The 23,452-nt window shown below is 39.9% G+C and overlaps 1 protein-coding gene across 1 annotated transcript; it reads left to right on the plus strand.

Moving 5' to 3' along the window:
* The first annotated feature begins 1,089 nt into the window (after positions 1–1,089).
* On the plus strand, positions 1,090–21,473 carry LOC146609297 (uncharacterized). Its single transcript, XM_085346759.1, has 9 exons — positions 1,090–1,135; positions 1,547–1,567; positions 1,743–2,018; positions 2,953–3,040; positions 3,585–3,811; positions 6,489–6,776; positions 8,000–8,178; positions 16,896–16,988; positions 21,030–21,473. The coding sequence occupies exons 1-9, from the start codon at positions 1,090–1,092 to the stop codon at positions 21,471–21,473; spliced, it is 1,662 nt and encodes a 553-aa protein (XP_085202885.1).
* Positions 21,474–23,452: the final 1,979 nt, after the last annotated feature.

Consider the following 23,452-nt stretch of genomic DNA (forward strand, 5'->3'; position numbering starts at 1 on the left):
TGGTAGATGGGTACACTGTGCTTGTAAGAGATGGACATAGTCAGAAACAATACTCAGGGAGGCTGATAAGGCTGATAAGAAACTATAATCCCCACCACCACCCTGAACCACAGATAAAAGACACGATGGAAACCGTGGTTTCATGTTGTTCATGCAAAATGCTGAAGCGAGCCGACTGTCAGAGTTCTTCTTCATTCTGATTCTCAGTTTAAGCTTCAGTAAGTCGTCTTGATCGTCTCTACATCCCTAAATGTTCATTAGATTTTTGCATGAACCAGTTTAAGTTGTTAATCTTTCTACTCCTTTTTGTTTCTAGCTGTTTCATCGTGTCTGTCTTAATCTTTCATCTAATTATCCCACCTTAATAACTATGCTACTACTGCTTAGTGTAAGCCGGTGCAGTTGCAGCTAAAGGTCAGTCCCCTCGTGCCAGCTGGCTCCTGTCCAGCTCATCATCCCAAAGTAGTGGCTGTGCACTCTTGCATTTAAATATCTCCTACTTTGTCTTCATTTACTCTTCATCTTTTTTCTCCTCTTGATTCCTCCCCTCGTCCTCCGTTGCAGTTTGTGATCCTGTGTCGTGAGTGGAAAGCCGATTATCTCCCAGCACCACGGGAGACACGAGGAGCCGCTGTTCAGCTCGCGCAGCACAACATCACGTTTTTGTCTTGAAGACACTTTATCTATAAAACTTGACTTAATAATATATTTGACTTTGCAACAGCACTATAGGTTTTCTTGCCAAAGAGTGTTGGCGGAAGTCTACTCTTAGATATTTACCGAGCTAATTTGCGAAAAGCTCCTCAATGCCGCACAGCGGTGTAGAGAATTTAGGGGTGGGCGGGGTTGGGTGCTTCTCCTCAACTTGAGGACAAAAATTGAAGTTGGCATGCTTCTACCTTAGCGAGGTGTTTCTAAATTAAACACAGAAGCTAACAAATATATCTTGTCAAATAAAATTACCATATGGGAAATGTTGCTTTTTTTAAAAACCTGGAGCCACGATCCTGCTATAAAAAGCCTTTTTTAATTTGTTTTGTATTGTCTGTGGGTTTCTCTTCTCTTTTGTGTACAGATCAACTGTTCAAGATGAAAGTAATCGGCGCCGCAGTGCTCAGCGTCCTGTTCTGCACGGGTAAGCAAGAACATAATCAGTCACCAGGGAGAGAGTTTAGATAGATGAACTGTTGAAACAGACTTCCTGCAAAACCACATTTGTTTTAACTGGGTGATTAGCATGGATGCTGTGAAAGCCTCACCAAAGAAGCTAAAACACATTGTGATCTAGTTAATTTCCACTTATTTCCTTTCATTTCGCCTGTAATGAAGAATCTGGCTCTTTGTTTTTGCATCCAGTCTATTGTTAGCTGTCATTATTGGCGGCATTTACATTTCAAATGCTTTAATGCTTTCTGCGGAAGCTGTGTGGTTTTTCACTTGGAACAAAGGAAATGATTTAAAGGTTTTTGTATAATCCAGCAGACTAAAAAGAAACGCGCATTCAAATAAACTCATTTTAAACTAATCTTTTGTTGTTTTCCCACAGTCCTGCCAGCATCTGCAAAAGGTAAAAATGGTTGTTTGGATGTTAATGCACGCCTGAGAACGCTCTTTGAGGATTATTATATTATATACATGACAAAGAAAGAGTGTTTGTGCTTTCAGGTTAAAACCAAGTCTAAAAACGAACAAAAAGAGTAATTCAACATATCTAATAAAAACATCTTGATTGCTTCTACCAGTAAAAACGGAACACAGGACAGCTTTCTTTGGCGAGGACGTCCACATCGATGTCCCACGCGGGAATGGCAGCGAGGTCATCTTTAAATCTGCGACCAGCGAGTCCTACGACATGCCGCTGATCACAGCGGGGAAAGTGGTGAATCACAACATTTCCTATTCCAACACTTTGGGCTACCTGGTGCTGGAGGACGTGCAGGAGCAGAACGAGGGCACGTACATCATCAAGGACACAAACAATCCGAACACTGAAAGGCACTTCAAACTCATCGTCAAGGGTAAGCCTCCCTCTGTCTTCTTCATGTGCTTTAAGTTAGATTTTTTAAAATGTGGTTTGGAAACAGGAAAAATGCTGGACACAAGAGATACGAAATATGAAAGAGACATTCTGTGCAGGCCGGCAGTATAACCGTGAAAGAAATTATAAATGTCCTCTATGATCGGTCTTGATTTTTTAAATTTCACCTGTCTTACAGCAAAGATTGTTCAACTCAAACACACAAAGAAGACCAGGTTTTACTTGCAGGAAGCCAGAAAATACAAATTAGTCACCATCTTAAAAGGAAACGCAACACGTCATGTTAGATGACTCAAAAGTGCTTTGGGGCATCTCATTTTTAAAAATGTGCTTTGTAAATAAAAGTGACTTTACTTGACATAAGCTTGATAAGATACACACTGTGCTTTACGTACATGAAGATACAGGACCCATGTTGACAATAGTGCAGAAGAGAGGCGAGAAGAGAGCGCTGACAGGGTGGAGTGAAGGGTGAAGACGAGTGTCAGGAGTGATTATGACTAAAGGATAGCAGCAAGAGTGAAGATGATAGCGAGAGGTGGTGTGTTTGCTGGGTTTTGTTTGGAGCTGACAAAAAGACAAAAGCCAGAGGTGGAGGTGGCACAGATGGAGATCAGTGGAACAGCTCAGGTTAAGCAGGTGGAGACAAAGTCAGAGAAACAAGAGATGGTTTGTACACGTGCAGAAGTCAGATAGTAGATATGCTGGACAGACAATGGTAAAGATGGAGCTGCCAGGCAGGAGGAAAAGAGGAAGATGACACCGAGCATTCATGGATGTAGTGAAGGAGGACATGAGAGGGTTGGGCTCACTGAGATTTCTCCTGAGAGTTTAATATTTACACTGAGGTGACTTTCGCCACAACATGACAAATTTCTCATCTTTGACTGTTTGTTCTGTGTGTCGATGATCAGACTGCGCCTTGGAGCAAATTGTCAAATACGGAGAAACCTACTACATCCATCTTAGCAACATTAAAGGACCCATCACCCTGGAGTTCAGGTATGGTCATCAGAGTTAATCAGTACCAAAGCTGGAATCATTTTCTTTACAGATTGTTTGAATGTTTTGAATGTGTGATGAGAAGATCCTGGAAATGGTTAAAAACAAAAGCCATAAAATCTAGAAAAAGGGAACACAAAGCAGAAATCTAGAGATAACAGATGGGTGGGTGACAAAGGCCAAAGGGCTGTATACACAGAGGACTGATCACACATTAGGAAACAGGTGGGAACATCCAGGGAAACATTAAGTAAAAGCACAGAAGACATACAAAGAAAAACAGTTACCAAAAATAAACCAGAAAGACACACATGACAGAGAGAGGGGACGACTAGAAACACACAAAGGAATAACAATAAAACACATACAGAGGCTGCTCTCCAGCTCCTTCTGTGCTACATCTATTGCGTGTTGAAATAAGCCAGAAATGAATTAATAAAGAGAAGAAGAAACAGGGCGGTTAACATCTCTGGAAACATCCTTAATCGCAGTCACTGTGTTACTTTATCTGTTCTGTATTATTCTGATTTTTCACAATTTTTAGGCCCAGTCCGTCTCAACTTAATCAGTCAGAGACGCAGTACACAACCGAGCCTCCACCTGTGGTGCTGTACGACCAGACGGGTGTGTTGGCAGAAGAATACATGAAACGCCTCAGCGTGTCGGAGAAGCGTGTGGTGCTGCACTCGGTCAGGATGACAGATGAAGGCAGCTTTACAGTAAAAGACAGCGAGGGCAAAGTCAAGATTCGGACCTGCCTGAATGTCAGAGGTAAGTGAAGATCTGAGCTTTACAGCATCCTGTCGGCTTTAATCGATCACTCGGTGTTAAAGTGAGTCATTCTGTGTGCGTGCAGATGCTTTGTGCCTCTGACTTCCTGTCAGTCAGTAGCTCTTTTCTTTGTATTTTACTTAAATTCTACCACAGCTCTTGTTTATTTTCCCTGAACGTATTTACACTTCATGTATTATTTTTTCTGCTTGGCCCACCTGCAGTGACTCTGCCCCCAACTGGGGTTTGTGTGTGTAGTTCTTAACCACACAAGCCTAAGGCTACACTTATAAAATTTTGCCTGAGGAGAAAAAAATCAAATTTAGTCAATAAAATAAAGTGTCAGGTAAAAATAAGTAACCTTGGGCTCTATGCAAGAAAAAAACTGTTGATGCACAGTAAGGCTAATTTTAAATATTGTTAGTTCAGAGTGTGATTTGAAATAGAGATTATAAAGTTTTTGCAATATTTTTCTACCTAATCAAAAGTGACAAAAAAGCCACGAGACAATCATTCAGCTGGTGTTACTGAACCTGCTTTTAATCAAGTCTTAACTTCAGCTCTTCTGATATGTTCCTGAGGAAATAAAAAGCACTCAATCCTGTGTTTACTGCAGTCACAGTAGTAACAGATGGCCTCCTCAGTTATTGTGTTGTGATTGGCAGTCTCCAATTTTCTCTTAATAAATATGTCCTGGAACCAGAAAAAGGGTCTCTAGAGGTTAAGTAGCTGAGTAGCTCGATGTGCCCGTCATTTATTAAAGCCTCCATAGTTTTTAATAAGTGATTTGCTTTTTGTGCTTTTCAGGTTTTCCTAGATTTTCGCTAAATGGTCATGTTGGCTGAGTGCCACTGTCTTAAAATCCTTAATCTCAGAAAAGGTCAAAGTCTTTATTAAATATATTAAAAAAGGTTAAACCCACCTATAGGGATTCTGAGCTCAATCAAAAACACATTTACTTTGGTGAAGGTTACAGAGCCAAAATATTACAACTGAAGACTGATAAATATCACTGAAATTAAAACACCGCTGAGTTTCTACAGCAACACGAGAGCTTCTGTGAGGCTGGTCTTTGAGCTAAATGCCAACATTTGCATACTTTCATGCAGATAATGTAGTTATGTACCATTTTAATTAACTAGTATTATAACAATATACGGCTAAGCCTCGTGGGAGACTTTATTATGAGTAATATAGATGTTCTTTTTCATAACTGTGTGGTTTTGTGTTTCAATGTCATGAGTAATTTATCTCATTGGGAGGATGAATGTCCACCAAATTTCATTAACCAAACTCATTAACCTCTAATCAGTTCATCCCATGTTTCAGTCCAGCCTCAGTGCAGCAGACTCATTGAATGAATGATTGATATGTTGCTTCATACTCAATAGTTTCTCCGTGCTCCACCAAGTCAGAGTGGGGTCCTTCCTGCCCACTGCTGTTTGTCGGGGGTGTGAAAGGGAACTGAAACGCAGGACTCACAGACACAAAATAATAAAGTGAAAACAAATTTTTTTATTTGGAGGAATGTCATAGTTCATAAATGAGGCTCAAAATGCAAAACAGATGTTCAACACACTCAATTGCAGGAACCTAAGAGGGAAAATTAACAGTTGCTGATACAAAGGACGAAGGGAAACTGGGGCTATATAAACACAGACACTGAGGGTTAATCATGGAGTTAGACACAGCTGAGCCTCAAAGCACAGGTGAAAGTAATCAGGAGAACGACACAAGTGAAGTAAAACTAAATTTAAAACACAACTAACTAACAAACTAAAACAGAAAGGAACTAAACAGGGAAACTGAAGACACAACAGTAAACTCAAAATGAGAAGTCAACAAAAGAAGAACCCGAGGAAACTAATACTTTTGTACGAGCAGTAACTGTAACTAAACGTAAGAAACAAAAAGATAATGTAAGACATAAAGACTCAAACAGAAAACCAAACAGATATTAATCTCTGGCTCTCTGCCACTGCATGTCTTTTATCCTGTCTTCCTTCTCTCATCCCATGCAGCAGATGGCCACGCCCCTCCCTGAGCCTGGTTCTACCGGAGGTTTCTTCCTATTAAAAGGGAGTTTTTCCTTCCCACTGTCGCCAAAGTGCTTGCTCGTAGGGGGTCATCGTTGTTTTTTTCTCTGTACGTATTACTGTAAGGTCTGCCTTACTGTAATAGGTACAGCGCCTTGAGGCGACTGTTGTTGTGATTTGGTGCTGTATAAATAAAATTGAATTTAATTGAACTGAATATTGTTTAATAAGATTTTAAAAAGTCCAAAAGACATACAACCCTGGGTCTCACTGGCCTAAAGATAATCTGGGAAAACATCCCTGTTTTATTATTATTAAACATTTCCACATGTTTACATGTAATTTTCACCAGTGCAGCACAATGGTCTGTTTTAAAGACAACTATTTTGCTGACCCCTTGTCTTGGGTTAGGACAGCAGGGCATCCACAGACCCCCACTAATGCAGGCTGGCTTAGAATCATATGATTACGTTTGTGGTGACACATTTATATCCTGTGTTTATGCTATTGTGGTGAGCAGCATCAGATTTAAGTTTTATATTTGCTGCATTTAGAAAAATTAGTCTTCCAACAGGTTAAATCAAGTTTAAATTTCTCTGAACACACACACAGAACTATGTGTGTTTTTTGGTCTGCCACAGATCACCTGTATTTCAAGCACCTCGCCTATGGAGACAACTTCAACATGCAGCTCCACCTGCCCTACTCCAGCGTCAACGTCGTCTTCAAGCCCAAATCAGACAGTCGGGGCCGAGCCATCGTGGACGAGGGGGTTGTGGTGACGCCGATGGACCCGCTGCTGGAGGGCAGGGTGAACGTGGAGGGTTCACATCTCACCTTGAAGAAGGTCCAAGTGTCTGACTCGGGCGTCTTCAGTGTGACAGACCTGGCTGGGCATCTTGTAGCTGCTGTCTACATAGATGTAGCCCGTAAGTGAAAAAACACACTTAAATGAACAACATGCTCTGTATTGCTGTTGGCTAACAAGCATAATAAACTAATTAGCATAATTTTTGTATTGTAAAAATGCAAATAAAGACACAGAGAGGGCTGCTAGCATGTTTGCAAGTCAGTGTAATACAACATGAACTACATGAACAAAGGCTGGAAGCAAAGAGAGACAGAGCACCGGGCTTACCATCAAACTTTTATCGTATTCAAACTCACGCTGAGAAGTTGGAGCATCAGAATCAATACAGAGAGAGGAAAGTGCCTCTGACTGATAAATGAAGGACAAATGATGCCTGAAATCATTTCCAGCTTTTTTGCAGCTAATGGGACCGTAGATTACAAAAGAACCTCGTGTTGTATTAAATAAGACTTGAAGCTAGCATTTCAAATCAAAAACTCATTAGGAAAGTGTTTGCTGAGTCATAGATGAACTGAGCTGTGAGATAGTTTCCTCAGCCAGAGGAGTCGCCCCCTGCTGGAAATGAAAAAAGCATTTTTTCTGCATTTTTTGCAGCTTAGCATTTCAGGTCCAGAGGCTACATACAGCTGTTATACATTCATTTCTGATTTTCCCTTTTTTAAAGAGCAGACACTGAAGCTGGTCTTTCTGTGTCACAGTGTAGTCATAAATATTAATAATTTAAGCAATAACATGCTGAAGGATGTACAACACTGCAGGCTGCTGACATTTATGTGCCTGCGTGCCCTCGATGTATTTCTATTTTTATATAAAGTGTAATACAAAGGGAGTCAGAAGAGCAGAAACCAATGAATAATAAATAAATTAGTGACATTTTACTTTAATACTTCCAGTTTAACATTTGTGAGTAATATTTATAAATATAATAAATGCAAGTGGATAAGAGCACCTTAAATCCCCACATCTGATCGTTTAATTCCTGCTGAGGAGAAAACGCATGATATTTATCATGGCTCTGCAATTGTGTTTTTCTGTATTATAGTTCACGATGTTAAATGCTTATTTATTTCTTATCAGTTTTATGCGGGCGATGTTGCCGGCACATGTGCACGGATGACTGACGTGTTAACAGCAGAAAATGATGAGATTTAAAGGAGGCAGAGATGAAAGCTGATATCTGTTCTTTCAGGGTTTTGAAGCATCATTCCTGTTGTCACAGAAGACTCATTATTACTCGCCATGGTTGTTTTTTCCTTACCCGTCCTCGTCTGTCTCGCTCAGCTTACAAGCTGCCTCCCCTGACTCTGGCCATCCTCGCGCTGCTGGGCCTGGTTGCCCTCATGCTGCTGGCGTGCCTGCTGTCCTGCATCTATAAAGTACATAAGAGGAACGAGAAGAACAAGAAGTTGACGCTTATTGCTCAGCAGGCTGGCAAGAGTGACGGCGAGGCTTTCAGACAGGTAACCCCCATCTTTAGTTCTTTATTTCTCTTGGTGGTGTAAAAGAAAGTGAGCAGCAGGACAGTGATGTCTGTGATGGGAGGGAGAGGCAGACGGTCCTGCTCCTGCTGTGGGAGTGAAGATGGTCAGCTGGTCAGCTTCCTCCCCTCCAGTGCTGCACCAGGCAAACATGTTCACACCCAAATTAAACAGATCACCATTGCTGAGGACGACTCAGTGGAATTGAACTACAAAGGAACATTCCCAAAACTGATATCCAGGGATGCTGACACAGACAAAAGGACCCCGAATTTAAATAACATAGAAAAAAACATGCACACCTTTTTTATAAACATAAATACACATACACACAAAAACTAGTTTTGATAAATTAAGACATACATAAAGACATCGGACCATGTATACATATGATTTTGGAGCAAGTAGCAAGTCAGGCCTGATACTGCAAAACTGTGATTTTTACTTCCATTTCTTGTTATCATACGATTCTTATTCTTATTCACTGATGAATTCTGGGTACTGCACACAGCTGTAGCTTACATACTTACCGACCTCTGCCAGAGTCCTTTGCTCTGAACTGCACAGTTGCAGAAGTGAGACCAGTGAATCCACATCTCCTTTTCTCCACCTCTTCTTCTTCAAATGATTTTTTAATTGCTTCATTAATAGCTTGAGGTGCAAAGAGTGACTTTTATATGTTAATGATGAATTTATTGCTAAAGACCAGAACCAAAATGAGGCTTGTGCATGTGCATAACATTTCATAATGACTAAGAATGTAAAAGAGCACAGATGCCTTTATAAATATGCTTTTCTGCTGTGGGCATTCACACAGTTTTATTTGTGAGTCTGCACAGAGTTTTATGCCTCTGGGCTGTGGTATTTTTTTAGAGACTGCACTGTGCAGGATACTCATGATTAGTTTCATTTTAATAATTAAAAAAAAAAGACAAATCCATAATAAATGTCTCTTAATTGGAGCAGAAATTGTTTAGAACCCACCAGGTAAAAAAACTTGATTTTCAGTTGATTTGTTCATGATTTATAGTAATTTAGTGCCATTAATCAGCCTTTAGAGAGTCTGTGTTGTTTTTAAAAAGTAGTTATAACACAAAGCCTTTTTGAGCTGTGGTTATTATTTTGTTTCTCATTCTTGAAATGTCAATTTTGAATAAAATATATTTTAATTATGCTGAGCCTGCAGAGACAAAAACAAACTGGTGACTGTTTTCCAATCAGCTCTTTAAAATCCTCGCTTTCTTTGATTCACCTGCTCATTACCGGCTGATCAACTGACGGATTGGATGATTTAGAAGAGTTGACAGTTAACCCCGGCTGCTCACCCGGCGTCCCCAGGAGGCGGTTTGTTAATCAAGTGAATTTATGGATTCCCATTAAAACCCCATTACACACCAAACAGATGACTCGCCTATAGAAAGCACCTAAACATCACGCTCAGAAATTGATCGCTGTGCCGAGGGGACGCCGGTTCGATATGAGCAACCAAACTGTTTGAGGAAAATGTTCAGATCAATTTTATGAGCATTTAATAGAAAAGGCAGTGAATGCTTAAATCAGTCTGCCTGATAAATGAAGAAATAAGAATTCAGTCTTTTGATGTAATTAAAAATAGTTGGCAGGGATAATCGTTCAGCTTCAAACTAATTTAGACAGAAAATAACAGTTTTTCACTGTTTTAACTAAAAGCTGACTGTGAGGTCATTAAAACTAGTAGAGCGTTAACACTTTGCTGCCCAGAATCCCCATTAAATGATCCTTTACACCGATTGGACCAATTAAAAACCTGCTGCAGGCAGATGGCTCACTCATTGTAAACAAACCAGCTACAGCCACAGAGACTGATGGCCCTGCAGATCCTATTAGAGGATACCAAATGTTTACAATAACAATATGTCACATTAATTACTTAATGGAAAGGCTAAATTCACAGTTGTGTCACGATGGATGGATAATTAATGTTTCGGATTTTGCATTTTAAGCTGGATTCTCATCAAAAATCTAAATGTTTTATGGCTTAATCTTAGCGCTGCTTCACATTTCAGTTACTTTTTTTATTTGTAGATTAGGTGACATGTCTTTAGCCCATGTAGGCGGGGTTTTTTTGCATTTACTGCACGATCCCCAATCCACAAATACATTTTAGCTTTACTAACCAATGACAATGTGACAAAAATAAAAATATGAGGTATCTTCCAGTCATCACAGAAACATAAATGCACGCATTGGTTTTTATGCTCTCTGTGTTTTTTAAAATATTTAAGATGTTAGATTGAAAACTGTTATGGTGCATTAATGTTGTTTATCTTGCTTCAGCTTCATGAGTGTTTAGTGAATTGAAAGTATGAGCGTGAATAGAGGCCTTCATGCTCTCAGCTGGATGTCTCTGATTTCTTGGCCCGGCTAACGCTGATGCATGTGCGTTGCGTTTTCTCCCTCTTACTTTAAGGAGCCTCACACGGAGCCTCTTCTTGGTGAGAGAATTGCGTTCTGGCCTCTTTTACTGCTGCTCCCCCTTCTTCGTTTTGGTGTCTGAACAGATGTGTTGCTTTTGTGGCAAATAAGTTCCTTGATCAACTGGCTTTTGTGCGACCCGACCATTGGTGACAGTTTCAAAAACGATGTGTTCAGTGTGTTTGAGATTGTATGAAGCCATTAAAGATATTGAGCACTGGCACACTCGATAAATCCTGGACACGAGAGAAACTGCTATCAATCCTAATGAACAAGCAGAGGTTGATCGAAGACCTAATTTGACAAAAAGTCGATAAATTACCGTAAGTGGATCTGGCTCTACGACTTGGAACAAACTGTTTCTGTGATCCTTGCAGACTTTCAGCAGTCATGTGACTGAGCTGCATCCTTTTTAATTCACTTTATAAGGTTATTATGTGGATGGAGTTTGATTGCTCTACATTAATGGGGTAAAGAATGCAATATTCCACAGTGGTCCTACAAAATTAGGCAGTTCCTCTGTTTTTACTTTCAAAAACTGAGATTTGAATTAAGAAAATCAGTTTAGATGTTATATCATATTCAGGTTTCACAGCTCAGTCAACTTTAGGAATTGTCTTGCAGGATTTCAGTCACAGTTTTGAGCCAGGTCGGGGTGCAAACACCAGAAATGCCCATTTTAACAAGTCATTTAATCCATTATTAAGTCTCAAGTTTTTTAAAACAAGTAATAATCTCAGTTGATGAAGAGGAGGGCTGTTTCTGCTTGGCTCCATCTGAGTTTGGGAACAACAGAAACAGCTTTACTTGCTTTAACAAAAAAAAACTTTGATTTTTTTAAAGTTTCCCTCCACTCAGAAATTTTATTTTCACTAGTGGCTCTGCCTCCAGTGTTCAAAGTTTGTCTGGAAATATAACTTTAAGGTGTTCAAGCAGGAATGATGATGCTACACTAGAAGTTAGCTGTGGTTCAATAGATGACTTTCACTAGCATGATGTGGAAACTTGAGGTTTGATTTGCACATATATTGAAAATAACCCTTCAGTGGTGTATAGGAGACACCTTATAGGCCAAAAGTATTACAATTTTGAAGCGGAAGACATTTGCGTATTCATAAATTCAGGATTTCCCATTAAGACGGAGGGCGACTATGTCATTTTAGGCATTTCCAGGAGGCTAATTAACCTTTTTTTAAGGGAAAAACTCGGACTCGAATCATTCTTTTAAACAGAGTCTGCACACATGTCTGGAGGGGATCTTTAAACTTCAGTATAGTGATTGAATGACCTGTTGAGATGGCTTTAACCTCCTCAATATTGGCGTAACTTCAGCTGGGAATTTCTAACTTTGAGAAAGTCACGCTGATATCACGTGTGGCGCTTTGGTTCCAGCATCAGTGAAATATTCCCGCTCCGTCCCTCCGCTTCTTCTCTCCCCCACTGCTGGTAAAACCTCAGAGCACTGCAGTTACTCATAAACAGTGTGGTTATGATAACTGCTCATACTGAAGCTTCACTGCTAGTGTAAAACCCAGCCAGCTAAGCGTGCACACGTTTCTTCTTCTTCGGTGGTGTTTTATAGTGTGGCGTGAATCACAAGGTAAATATGCAGTGTAATATTTGTGGGTGTACGTGCTGTTTGTGTGTTTTAGTCGCTAACAGAAAGGCAGTGTTGAAGAGTTGTGTGCATTGTATGTGTATTTTGTTTGTTTGTTGTTGTGTAGAGAATTTTACCTGTGCAGCCAAACAGCCCAGAAAGTGTGTGTGTGTGTGTGTCAGTTGTTTCCTTTTAATGTGTGCGTGTTTATCTGCATTCAGTGTTATGTGTTCATTTTTCTCGAGTGATGCAAAGTAATAAATTAAAATGTGACATGATGTGAGACACCCCCCATTTATTTGCTGCTTTTACATTTACTCCTTAATGACACCAGTCATGAAAAATTAGTCTATCACTTGATGCCCGGTCGTTATTCTTCCAGTTGCTTACCGTACATTATTCACAAGTAAGTTTCTTATTTTCACATTAAACTGTTGTTATAATTTGGCTTTGACTTTTGTTTTTCATTATAAAATATTAAATAATCCATAACACTTCTTACTAATAGAGCTCGGTCTTATACATACATTTTCTTAACTGCTCTGGTCTGTGGGCGGCTGGAGCTGATCCCAGCTGTCACAGAAGTTTTTTTTTTAAACTTTATGGTAAATGGCCTGTATTTGTATAGCACATTACTAGTTCCCAAGGACCCCAAAGCGCTTTACACATCCAGTCATCCACCCATTCACACACTGTTGATCGCAAGCTACATTGTAGCCACAGCTGCCCTGAGGCGCACTGACAGAGGCGAGGCTGGCGGACACTGGCGCCACCGGGCCCTCTGACCACCACCAGTAGGCAACGGGTGAAGCGTCTTGCCCAAGGACACAATGTCCAAGCCGGGGCTCGAACCGGCAAACTTCCGATTAAAAGGCGAACTCCCAACTCTTGAACCACGATCGCCCAATATTTATATTTTTACGTAGTGAAAATGGAGGCTGCTCATAAAGGTAACCCAGTAGCTCTAACACATAAATCAAACCAAAAAGTGACAGAAAAGGTTAAATGAAAGAGTTCTTTCTATCCCCTCAACTCCTTCTGGAGACCCTGCCTTGGTGCTGTCTCCTGCCTCTCTCCTGATGCAGTTTTTTTCTTATAATTCCCTGTGCATCGGAAAAATCTCAACAATCATATTTGCCCTGGTTAAAAGTTCAATAAAAAATGGATTCCTGTATCAGGATGTGACAAGCTGTAAATTAGAAAGTGTTTTCAAAGAGACACAAAACTGCAATACAGTGAAAAAGTCTGTAATTTTCCAGGTCACAGGTAAATCAAGTTAAGCATGTGTTTGTGTGCTTATTGGGTAATCTATCAGGTTTGTAAAGTGATCTGATTTAAAGTCTTATTAAAAAACATTGTTTTATTGTGTAACATTCTGCTCATTTATTTATGTATAACAAGTTTAAAAATGGTTAAATGCTGTGTTCTGGATCCTGTCGGGGGAATTCCTCCTTAGAAAGAAAGAAAGAAATCTTACAAGCGTGAATCAGGTCAAGACTTTTCCTTTATCACATATTTTACATGCACAGGAAATGTGATTGTAACAGGATTTCACACAAAAAACCACAGCTGTGATTCTCGGTCTTTCTACAGTCTTACTCCTCTTTATAAGTTCAGGCTATGCCTCGAAGCCAAGCTCCTAAAAGGATTAACTCTCCCCTGGTTTTAACAGATAAATAGCAGGCTGCTGGCCTGAACCCTCCATTTTCCAAGAAACAAATTATGTGGAACATTCAATTATGATTTATTATCTAACATCTAACAATCCTTCCAAGAAATGTTCTCATGTAAAACTGTTTCAAGTCTCAATTTAGGCTTAAAACAGTAAAGTTATGCATTACAAGAACATAGGTTTTCTAAAAATATGCTACATATTACAAAAACTCACTCTCTTTATGAAGCAATATGTAATTTCAACTAGAATATGTTGGACACTTTTTTCATCCAAATTGGGGAAACTCGTTTCCCTCCAATTCAAAAAACAAGAAATAGTTTCGACGCTGTTCACAGTTACAACTTAAAGCTGCAAAAAGTCATTTGAGACTTTACAGATTTAAGGCGCTATGGAGCAATATCACTTCTTAAAGTGTTAATTAAAAAAATCTGTCAGCTGCTTGGACAAAAGCTCTGAAGTTGCTCACCAAAGATGGCTAAAAATACCGCGTCATGGATGCTTTTCAAAATAAAAAAACATCCTTAATTTAGCCTTAATTAAGTTTCCATCAAAGGGTGATTCTTCTCACTCTGTTTATTTTAACTACATTTACACTACAGTCACTGTTACAGCTCACTACTGTTAAATAAATATCAGCTGCTGTTGCTTCAGTTTTAATCAGGACGTTAAAAATTTGAGTTGCTTTTGAGTTTGGATTTCTTTGCTTTCCTTGTGTTTGACGTTTTTGATTTTTGTGATTGTGTTGTTGTGTTTGTGGTTTATGACTTGATGATGTTATCGGTATTTCCCTGCTCTTTCCTTTCCCTCAGTTTTGTCTGTGTCTTCAAGCCTTCTGGGTTTCCCTCTGCCTCGTTCATTCAAGTTTAGAATATTATTTCAAAGTTTCAGCGTATTTATCTTCACCTGTATCTTATCTCTGTACTTATATAGTCGTGCCCTCCCTTTAGTCTTTATCTCAGCCCCTCTCCCCTGATGTGCTCTCCTGGCCGTCCTGCATTTATTTCCCTGCACCTTTTCTAACAAATATTTACCAATAAAACACATCCTGACCTGTGATTATTTCAATTTTTCATGATTACTGATGATTGTGGGAGAAATGTTAAAGCAGCAGAGCCTTCCAGCCCTCACTGTATTTGTCTCTGTGCGGTTACTTTTTCTGAGTGTATGTTTGTGAGTCCTAACGTTTTGTTTGTGATCACCAGTGATGTACTGTACATTTGTGTTAATCTCTAATGTGTGTTAAAGCTGTGGTGTTGTGTGTGAGCTTGATGTGTGTTTGCGTGTTGACAGCCGAGGTTGAGATGACAGCAGGCGGCCTCGCTGTTATGGATTTTCTTGTAGCTGTTAGATCTCAGACGTGCGTGAGAGGATGTCAGCAACCTTTCGAGACTTAACCCAAGAGACCGACATGAAGCTCAGATCAATCACGCCTGACTCATCACCTCACCTGACCGCCTGTCTCATCCTTTGCATTTTATTACATCCATCTCACCGTCCTGCTCTCCTCTCTACATCTTCACTATCTGCTGATTATTTCTTCCACTTTAAGTCTCTTCTGTCACATTTACTGACGTTTATCTTACTCCTGCTTGCTGTCTGTCAAATACCATGTTTATCTTTCCAGCTCCCTCCTCCCCCTCTATTTGTACTACTTCTTTGCTTCCCTCGCTGGTAAAAAGACATCAGATATGGAACTTCTTGCTAACATATCAGCTGCATTTATTCAAAAAAAGTTAAAAAAAAGTCAAAGTTTTCATCCTTTTTATGTTTAGCGGATATTTTAAAGGAATTTTTTTTTTAAATTTTGTAAACTGGAGACAAGCAGTGTGCTCCTTCAATCATTTACCCTTCAAACACCACAGAACAAACAACAGTAAATTTCCATGCATGATAAAAAAGTTCTGCGAGTCCAACCATAACAGTAACTTTTAAAGCAATAAAATTTCTTTATACTCTTGAAGGTCATGTTCTCATACATTTCTAAACTGTTTGATGAACCATGAATTCCTCGAGTCACACTGTGCCACGTCACGTCATTGCTGACACACAGCGCAATAAAAAGGTGGAAATGTTTAGTCCTCCATGTTTAGCCCGCCCATTGCTCTTGGCAGATTTGGCTTTTTGCAGCTTTGCATCCGTCTCCCAGATTTTATTAGAAGAGATACGGTGCACACTATAAAACCACAAGTTGAAGTGATCAGAACAGGTGTTCCTGTGGGAGCTGAAAAAATAAGCAAAAGAGTACCAGCTTTACCAGAAAGACTACCTTGAAGTGGATGCCAACCAAGTTTTAATCAAGTATGATTTTATTTAATTAATAAAGGATCTTGAAGTTAATCTTTTTTATCTGCACAGCCTCCTCAGCAGGATTCTCTCTCTAAGCACAAAGTCAGTCGTTTGCTTAATGCCGACTGTAATCCACACCGTTCCCTGTCTGTGTCCTTATCCCTCCACTGTGCTGACTAATGGACAGTTTATTTAAAATGCACAGACCTCTCCTGTTTACGCCTTCACACTTTTCTTGTACACATCTCCACTCATCCCGATTTTTCTTGCTTTACCTTCTTTTTTAGCACATCCATCTGGCTCTTTCTTGTCCTTTTTAAAACTTTCAGAGTGCACCTTGAGTCCATCTACTGTATCTTCAATCTGCCCCCATGCTGTCTTCCCTGCAGTTGAAGTGAATAGGCACTTGTGAAATATTGTAACTCCCCCCTGGGCTCTGTTTCCTCTCAACCTCCATCCCTGACATGAAGACAAAGAAGTGCTCTCTGTCATGTCACACAAGGATCCTTTTTAATCTGTTTAGGAGCTTTCTGTGCAGTTAAATGTAGCCTGTGTATGTGTGTCATTGTCCTGTAGTAACGTAAAACATGTATGATGAAACGATGTGTAAACAGCTGCTGTTGAGGGTCGATTTTTACATGCATCCTGCATGTTTGTATGTGTCTTTCTGTGTGTGTGTGTCTGCAGGTGGTTCGTGAGGCTTACAGCAGGTTCACCGAGGAATCGCTGACACAGTCGATGTGTGATAAACCCATGGAGAGCACAGAGGTCACCATCAAGGTCAGTGGTGGAAACAAAAAGCCATTAAAATGCAAAAACATGTTAAAATGATAAATAAAACATAGCAGAAATTAAAAGATCACAGCTTCAAACTTGGTTTTTTAGCTGCAAATTCATAGATATTTTAATAACCATGCATCAACATAGTAACACATAATCTGAAAGACAGATGAAGAGAAAGATGATTCACATCTTGGCTTTCAATGGGCAAGTTTGTTGCACAGCTGAGCTTTATTCACTCTCATGGTTCTTACGTGCTCATAAAACTGTACAATCCCCACGACCAGCTGGAGAACTTTGTGGCGTGTTAACTTTTTAACTTTCGTATTCAAAGTTTGAGCTATATTAGATTTTATAGACCAACACTATAAAAAAAATATATATGAGACATTTAACATGATGGTCTGTGGATGTGAAGCAAGCAGTCAGCCATCTGTGCAGTGCACAAGTGTAAGGATTAGCTGCTAAGGAATTGCTCTGCATTCCTGGGTATAGCCTGCAGCTGTGCAGTGGTCATTGGTTGTGGCTGCCAGTGATGATTACATCGACCCTGAGTATCTCGGGCCTTTTCTGCTCTGACAGTGTTTCCAGATTTTCCTGGGATGCAGCTGTATGGCTGGCAGAGAGGTACAGGTTGGAGCAGCTGATCTTTGTCTCGTCACATTTTCACCAAGTTCAGACGTGGTGCTCTCAGGGTCATGTAAGGCTGCAGCAACAGTTCAGACCTGCACGCCGGCATCTGGCATGCAAATAAACTGGCCTGGAGCAGCTTTGTCATTTGCAGCATGATGACACTGATCACAGTGTTGTGCACACACTGATTATTTGTATTTTTGAGACCACTGGCATAATAATGTAGTAAACTGAACCTTTTCTAAGGAGTTGAAGTGAGCGTATTTGTACTCGGTAAACAAATTACGGCCCTGCCATTGACTAAAATCAACAGGAACCAACAACTACTCAAGTTTGTGTTATGTAAAGGTTTAAAATTATATGCTGAGAAATGGATTAAAACAAAGACGGAGAACATATTCAAATATTCATGATATAAAACTCATGTTGCTTTTTTGACTACACAGCAAATTCAAAAGTGTTAAATGTTTTGGTGTTAATAGTCTTCTTGCAAAAGTAGAGTTAATTTTACTCTAAGCAGAGTCACATTCTTTTAATGTAACTCTGAGGTGTAAAATGATAGTAGTTGAAATCGAGTGTTAAAAATGAGTGTTTCTCTGTCAAATCTGGAGGTGTTACAATGGAAACATTAACTCTTGACCTCTTAACTCTGAACTCCTACAGGAGCTATGACACCAATAGAGTGAATTCACAGACTCCGCCCCCAGCACGGCTCCAATCGAAGCTGAAGTGAAGCCGTTTCAGAACATTTTGCTCTACATATTTGAGTTGTTTGCTATGCTTGGTAAGTCATTTTTTCAAAGATTGTTTCAATTATTATTATTAGCTTTTACTTCTGTGGCTCTTTGGAGTTGAGACAAAGCTGTGTGAAAGGCATTAGCCATGTTGCTCGGTGATAGCATAATATTCTGTTTTAGCTAGCTGAAAGGTATTGTTTGCGGGCAAATACCACAGCCTTGAAAAAAGCTTGCATGTGAATTTTCAGTCAAACTTTTGGTCAAATACACCTAAAACAATGTCTAGAATGTGAAATGTTGGTATAATGGTGCTGCTTGAAGCCTGAAAACGATCGCCCATAAAAAATAAAATAAAAATTAAAAAAAATAAAAAAAAAACACGAGCAAACAGCAGTAGCAGACGTCCTGACTGGATTCTACGTTAGCATAGATCCCTCCAGAGTTTTGTGCACACGGTTTAGGTAAAAATTAAAAAGGTTGCGGTTTTACATTTAGTTCAGTATTACCTGTTGCCTGTGTCCTTGTCTTTTGGGAAAATACTTTACACAAGTAATGGCTCAAAGAGGATTCCTTTTTCTTTTTTACTGTGCTGCAATTGTTTACTGGATTATTTGTGCCATTAATTAGTGTCAACTAATTTTTATTCAATCTCCGCACAGGATATGCTTGTGAAGATGGAATATGGGGGAGAGCAGAAGTGCGTTGAAGTTCCACAAAGGGATGAATGAAGGACATGCATATTGTATTGAAGAAATAAGTGATGAGAATTCTGTTATTTGCATTTACCATGTCAGACCTTTTGATAAACAAAATTCTAATGAAAGTGAGAACATGTACACTGTTACATCTTTCAGAAAATGTTTTGAAATTGTGGTGCACAGTTCAGAATAAATGTTTTTCAAAAACCATTGCATCTTTTTAGTAAATGTTTATTTCCAAAAGAAATTTCTAGAAGTTCAGAACAGTAAAATTCCCGCTTTTTAGAATGAATTAGAAGATAACTCTTACGTAGTTAAACTAAAATACTCTTTGAGAGTTAATATATAAACTCTTAACACCAAGTGTTAAATTATCAACTCCAGACAGATTTGGTGTTTAACACTAAATCAGAGTTAACGTACCAACTCTCCAAAAAGAGTTAAATTAACACTCTCTGGTGTGGACCCATATAGACACTTTAATAGTGTTGAAATCAAATCCGACAGTGTTAATTTGGACATGCTGGATTTGCTGTGTAGTGTAAACCTAAAACTAGATGCATTTTTGTTCAGCTAATAAAGGATAATAAGAATACTGGTGTGTAGCCAGATGAATAAGCATTTTTGGGCTCCAGCTTCTTATCTTTGTGCGATGTTGTTTGGTCCTGGTGTGAAAATCAGGCTAATAGGTCAACAGAAGAAGAGTTTCACCATCAGCTTGTATAGGTTACATAATTGTTAGTGATAAGAGCTGTAGATACAAGAACGATTAGAGCAATATCGTCTGAGACTGAAGTCTTGATCTTGATTATGAGAACAATCTGAAGCTTAATAATGTCCAACACCTGGTGTACTTTTGGAAAAGTTTGCGCTCAAAGTAATATATTAATCAAAAAAAGATTAAAAAAGATTTAAAGACAGAAACATCATTGCCCATCTTTGTGTTTGAGATTGCTCAGAAACTACCTGCTATAAAATGTCACCTCAGTGCCAAGAGTAATTAAAATGCAATCGACCTTACACGCTGCACTCGGCAGTGGAACAAGTTTATAACTGCAATAAAGGAGTAAAGAAAGTGAAGTGGTCAAGGTTCAGGGAGTCCTTTAAAACGGTTGATTCAAGCTCCTGCAGGAATTCTTGCTCTCCAACGTGGAATATCACAATAAAACTACAGTTCTTTTCTAAATTTGTTGTTTCAAAAATCAACGCAGCAGCATCTGGATAAAATTTAAATTAAATTTAGTCTATTGTTACAAACATGTCTTACAGTTAATGTTAAATTGAGTTTTGTTGTCTTACATCAACATGCATGTGACAACAGAGAGCTTTGAATCTCAGGAACAACAACAATGAAAATGTGATTTCTACATTTAACACTGAAAGCAGGTGTAGCCCACATCTTACAGGCCAAACATTTAGTATAACTCTGATTTGATCTATTCGGGTGTTTTCTTTATCATTTTGCTGCACCTCTTTGTTTGTGTCCATGTAACATAAGAGTAGGGATGGCTGCAGGAGATGGTGAGGTAAGTCTATAAATACGGTTGGAGAAATGTACATAAATTATTCACTTTTTTCCTCTGACCTAAATTTTAACCACTTGTTTTTCTTCCGTTCTTCGATCCTATATCACCTCCTTCCTTCGTCTCCTACGCCCTGTTGGGGGTATCTGTTTTGTACTCGCTTCGACTCCTGCTTCTTTTGTCTTTTCATCTCAGCCCTCTGTCCCTGTATAATATTTTCCTCTTTACCCTTCTACCTGGCTTTCTTTTGCTTTATCGCCTCTCTACTTTCTAGTTGTTGTTTTTTTCAACTTTACTTTGTCTTACTTTCATCTTTTGTTGGGTCCTACTTTCTCCTCTTTTACTCTTCTTTTCCTCCTTTATCTTTCCTTTCATCTTACTTTGCATCCTAACTCTTCTGAATTGTATATTTATCTTGCCTTTCATCTTCTTCTGCCTCTTTTTATGCAGGGCCTCGAGGTGTCCAAACCAGGCCGCTACCACACTCTCAACTCAGATAACTTTTTGGAGATGAGTGACTCCGGAGTCGAGTTCACCAGCTCTGGCCTCCCACTGGACAGCGACACAGATGCTGCGATGACCTACGCTTCCCACAAGCCCCTGCTGAATGCCGCTTCCCCTCCAGCCATCTCTGAAGGATCGCACTCCGAGGGCTTGGAGGCCACTGTGGTCCCTGATGGCGACCTCAGCGCTAGCCAAACCCCTGACTCTGCCTTGAGCCCCATCTCTAATCCTCACTCGCTCGCAGCTGCGACCCCTGATGGAAGCCTCCGTGGTGCTGCATCGCCGGGAACCGCCTCCAGAGGCACTGCTGAGTCAGATACGGCCAAGTCGGAGGGAGGGGCTGAGAGTGGAGAAGGTGAGCAGAAGGAGGAAACGGCCCAGAGCACCTGAGAGGGAGTACCAGGGTGTATTTTTTTTTAAGCTCACCTCTCCCAACATATCCACAGTCATCTGGCAGGAACTTATCATATCTCACACCATCAAGTCCTTCGTCACTGCATTTGAAGCAACATCACAGACAAACGTTAAAGCTTGGATCCAGATGTCTAGCCTAGCCTAGAAGAAAATAACTAAAGCAGCAGATGCTCAAAACGCACAATGCAAAATTTAAAGCTCTGAAAAATGAAAGGTAAAAATAGAACCCCCCGAGCTGTATCAAAAGCAGCTCCGTGCATCTGGAAAATGCATGCATTTAAATTAAACATTAGAGTAGCTATCATAGTTCAGATCTACAGGACATTGCTGACATTAGAGTAGACTGCATGCCTGCTAAAGAAGCATAGGCTCACAAAAGAAGCTGTGATGACACGAAAAGGGTAAAAAACATTCATCACTTTTAGGGAAACGGCTGAAGGGGATCAAATGATTATGATTCCTGTGAAAACTGGTCAAAAAAAGGCGACAGCAGTGTGACAGTTTGACAGGTAGAGCCAGCGCGCGTCAAGGAATCAGACATTATTTTCTAGGACCAAGCCTACTAACGACAATAACAGCAGAGAGCGTCTCCCTTTCCAATGGCGAATCTCAATGCGTTGCCTCTGACAGCACTTTTGTCTGCTCTCACTGCATCAGACAAACACAGTGATGATTGCATTTCAGCCCACCCACACGCAGCCTCACTATTATTAACAGTACAAGCATGTCAGAGAGCGCCTCCACATCTCTGACAAAAGTGCTTGTTTCAGCAGTCATTTACCCAGAGAAAAATCTACTCGAGGTATTATTTCTCAAAAACCTGCAAAGTGAAACAAGCTAGATTAGATTGAGTACCCTACTACTAGGTGGCTGTTTCCCTTTCTCTTATATCCAGTGTGTCAAATCTGCCAAATTCAAGGCATCATCTGGAGAAAACCGCCTAAACGTCCACTTCATCTCACTCGCACTAATGATAAAAGCTAAAAAAAAGAGGGGAAAAACACCCAAAAGAGCAACAACTAACTGCAGAAACTGTCCTCATCTGTTTTACCCACCCAAGGGAGTTGTCACAAGCCCTATCAGAGGAAAATAAAATCCAGAGACTAGCGTTCAACACGTCTGGGGCTTTTGGAACGGCTCCTGAGAACGTAATTGGATTCTCGGTCTCTTTGCAGACGGACCAATTCACGGACACCGTCGAGTGAGGAGCGGTGATAAAAGAGACGACAGAGATGGAACAGTGTTCTATTCGGCGAACAGATAAATGACTTGCATGATTTAAAGCCCCCTATTTTCATCTCAGCCCCAATCCATCTCACGGTGCTCCAATTATTGTAGCCCGGTTGTTTGCCAAAATGAAGTGAGTGGAAAGGCACAGTTTGGATCAGTCTGCGATAACGATGCAGCCCGCAGCCTCAACAGAAGGAGACTGAATAAGTCGTGAGAAGTGTAAATGTGTGTGTGTGTGGAGGGGGTGGTTCGTGTAAACCGAAACAACATTATTAGACACTCAGTGCTTCGTATGGAGGAATGAGTCAATTCAACCCATTAAAAACAGGAAATTAAAAAGAGGAGAAGATACAAATCACAAATTAAGAGTTAAACTTGTTGCTTGTGCTTTATGAATCCCAACTTATCACATAATTCACTATATGATAGTCCAGTGTTGTTGACTTAGCTGTTACAATGTTACAATGTTACAAAGGCATCGCTCAAAATCTGTTCAATCACTGAAGTAAGAGCAATATTTAAGTTTAAGTGCTGCACGGCCACCTTTCATCCATTCAAGGGCATTCGAATTGTGAAATCGTGCTGCAGATTTGAGCTTAAAAAGTGTGATTTTAAAAAGAGGCCACAGAATGGGCTGGAGATGTAGTCAAATCTCTTTTAAATTACATCCTTGAATAAAATTAGCTTTTTCTTCTTCTTTTGAAGGGGCTTCTTTTCACATGAGG

The sequence above is a fragment of the Diplotaxodon limnothrissa genome, linkage group LG22 (genome assembly GCF_057381915.1).
Source record: "Diplotaxodon limnothrissa isolate DT_005_m linkage group LG22, D_limnothrissa_male_GT1.1, whole genome shotgun sequence".
Lineage (NCBI taxonomy): Eukaryota > Metazoa > Chordata > Actinopteri > Cichliformes > Cichlidae > Diplotaxodon > Diplotaxodon limnothrissa.

What these genes read in the sequence shown, in the direction of transcription:
- LOC146609297 (XM_085346759.1), top strand. Translation starts at nt 1,090, where the DNA reads ATGAAAGTAATCGGCGCCGCAGTGCTCAGCGTCCTGTTCTGCACGG. An exon ending in CTTCAAACTCATCGTCAAGG is followed by an intron (nt 2,019 to 2,952) that starts GTAAGCCTCCCT and finishes GTCGATGATCAG; the next exon opens with ACTGCGCCTTGGAGCAAATT. An exon ending in TGTCTACATAGATGTAGCCC is followed by an intron (nt 6,777 to 7,999) that starts GTAAGTGAAAAA and finishes TGTCTCGCTCAG; the next exon opens with CTTACAAGCTGCCTCCCCTG.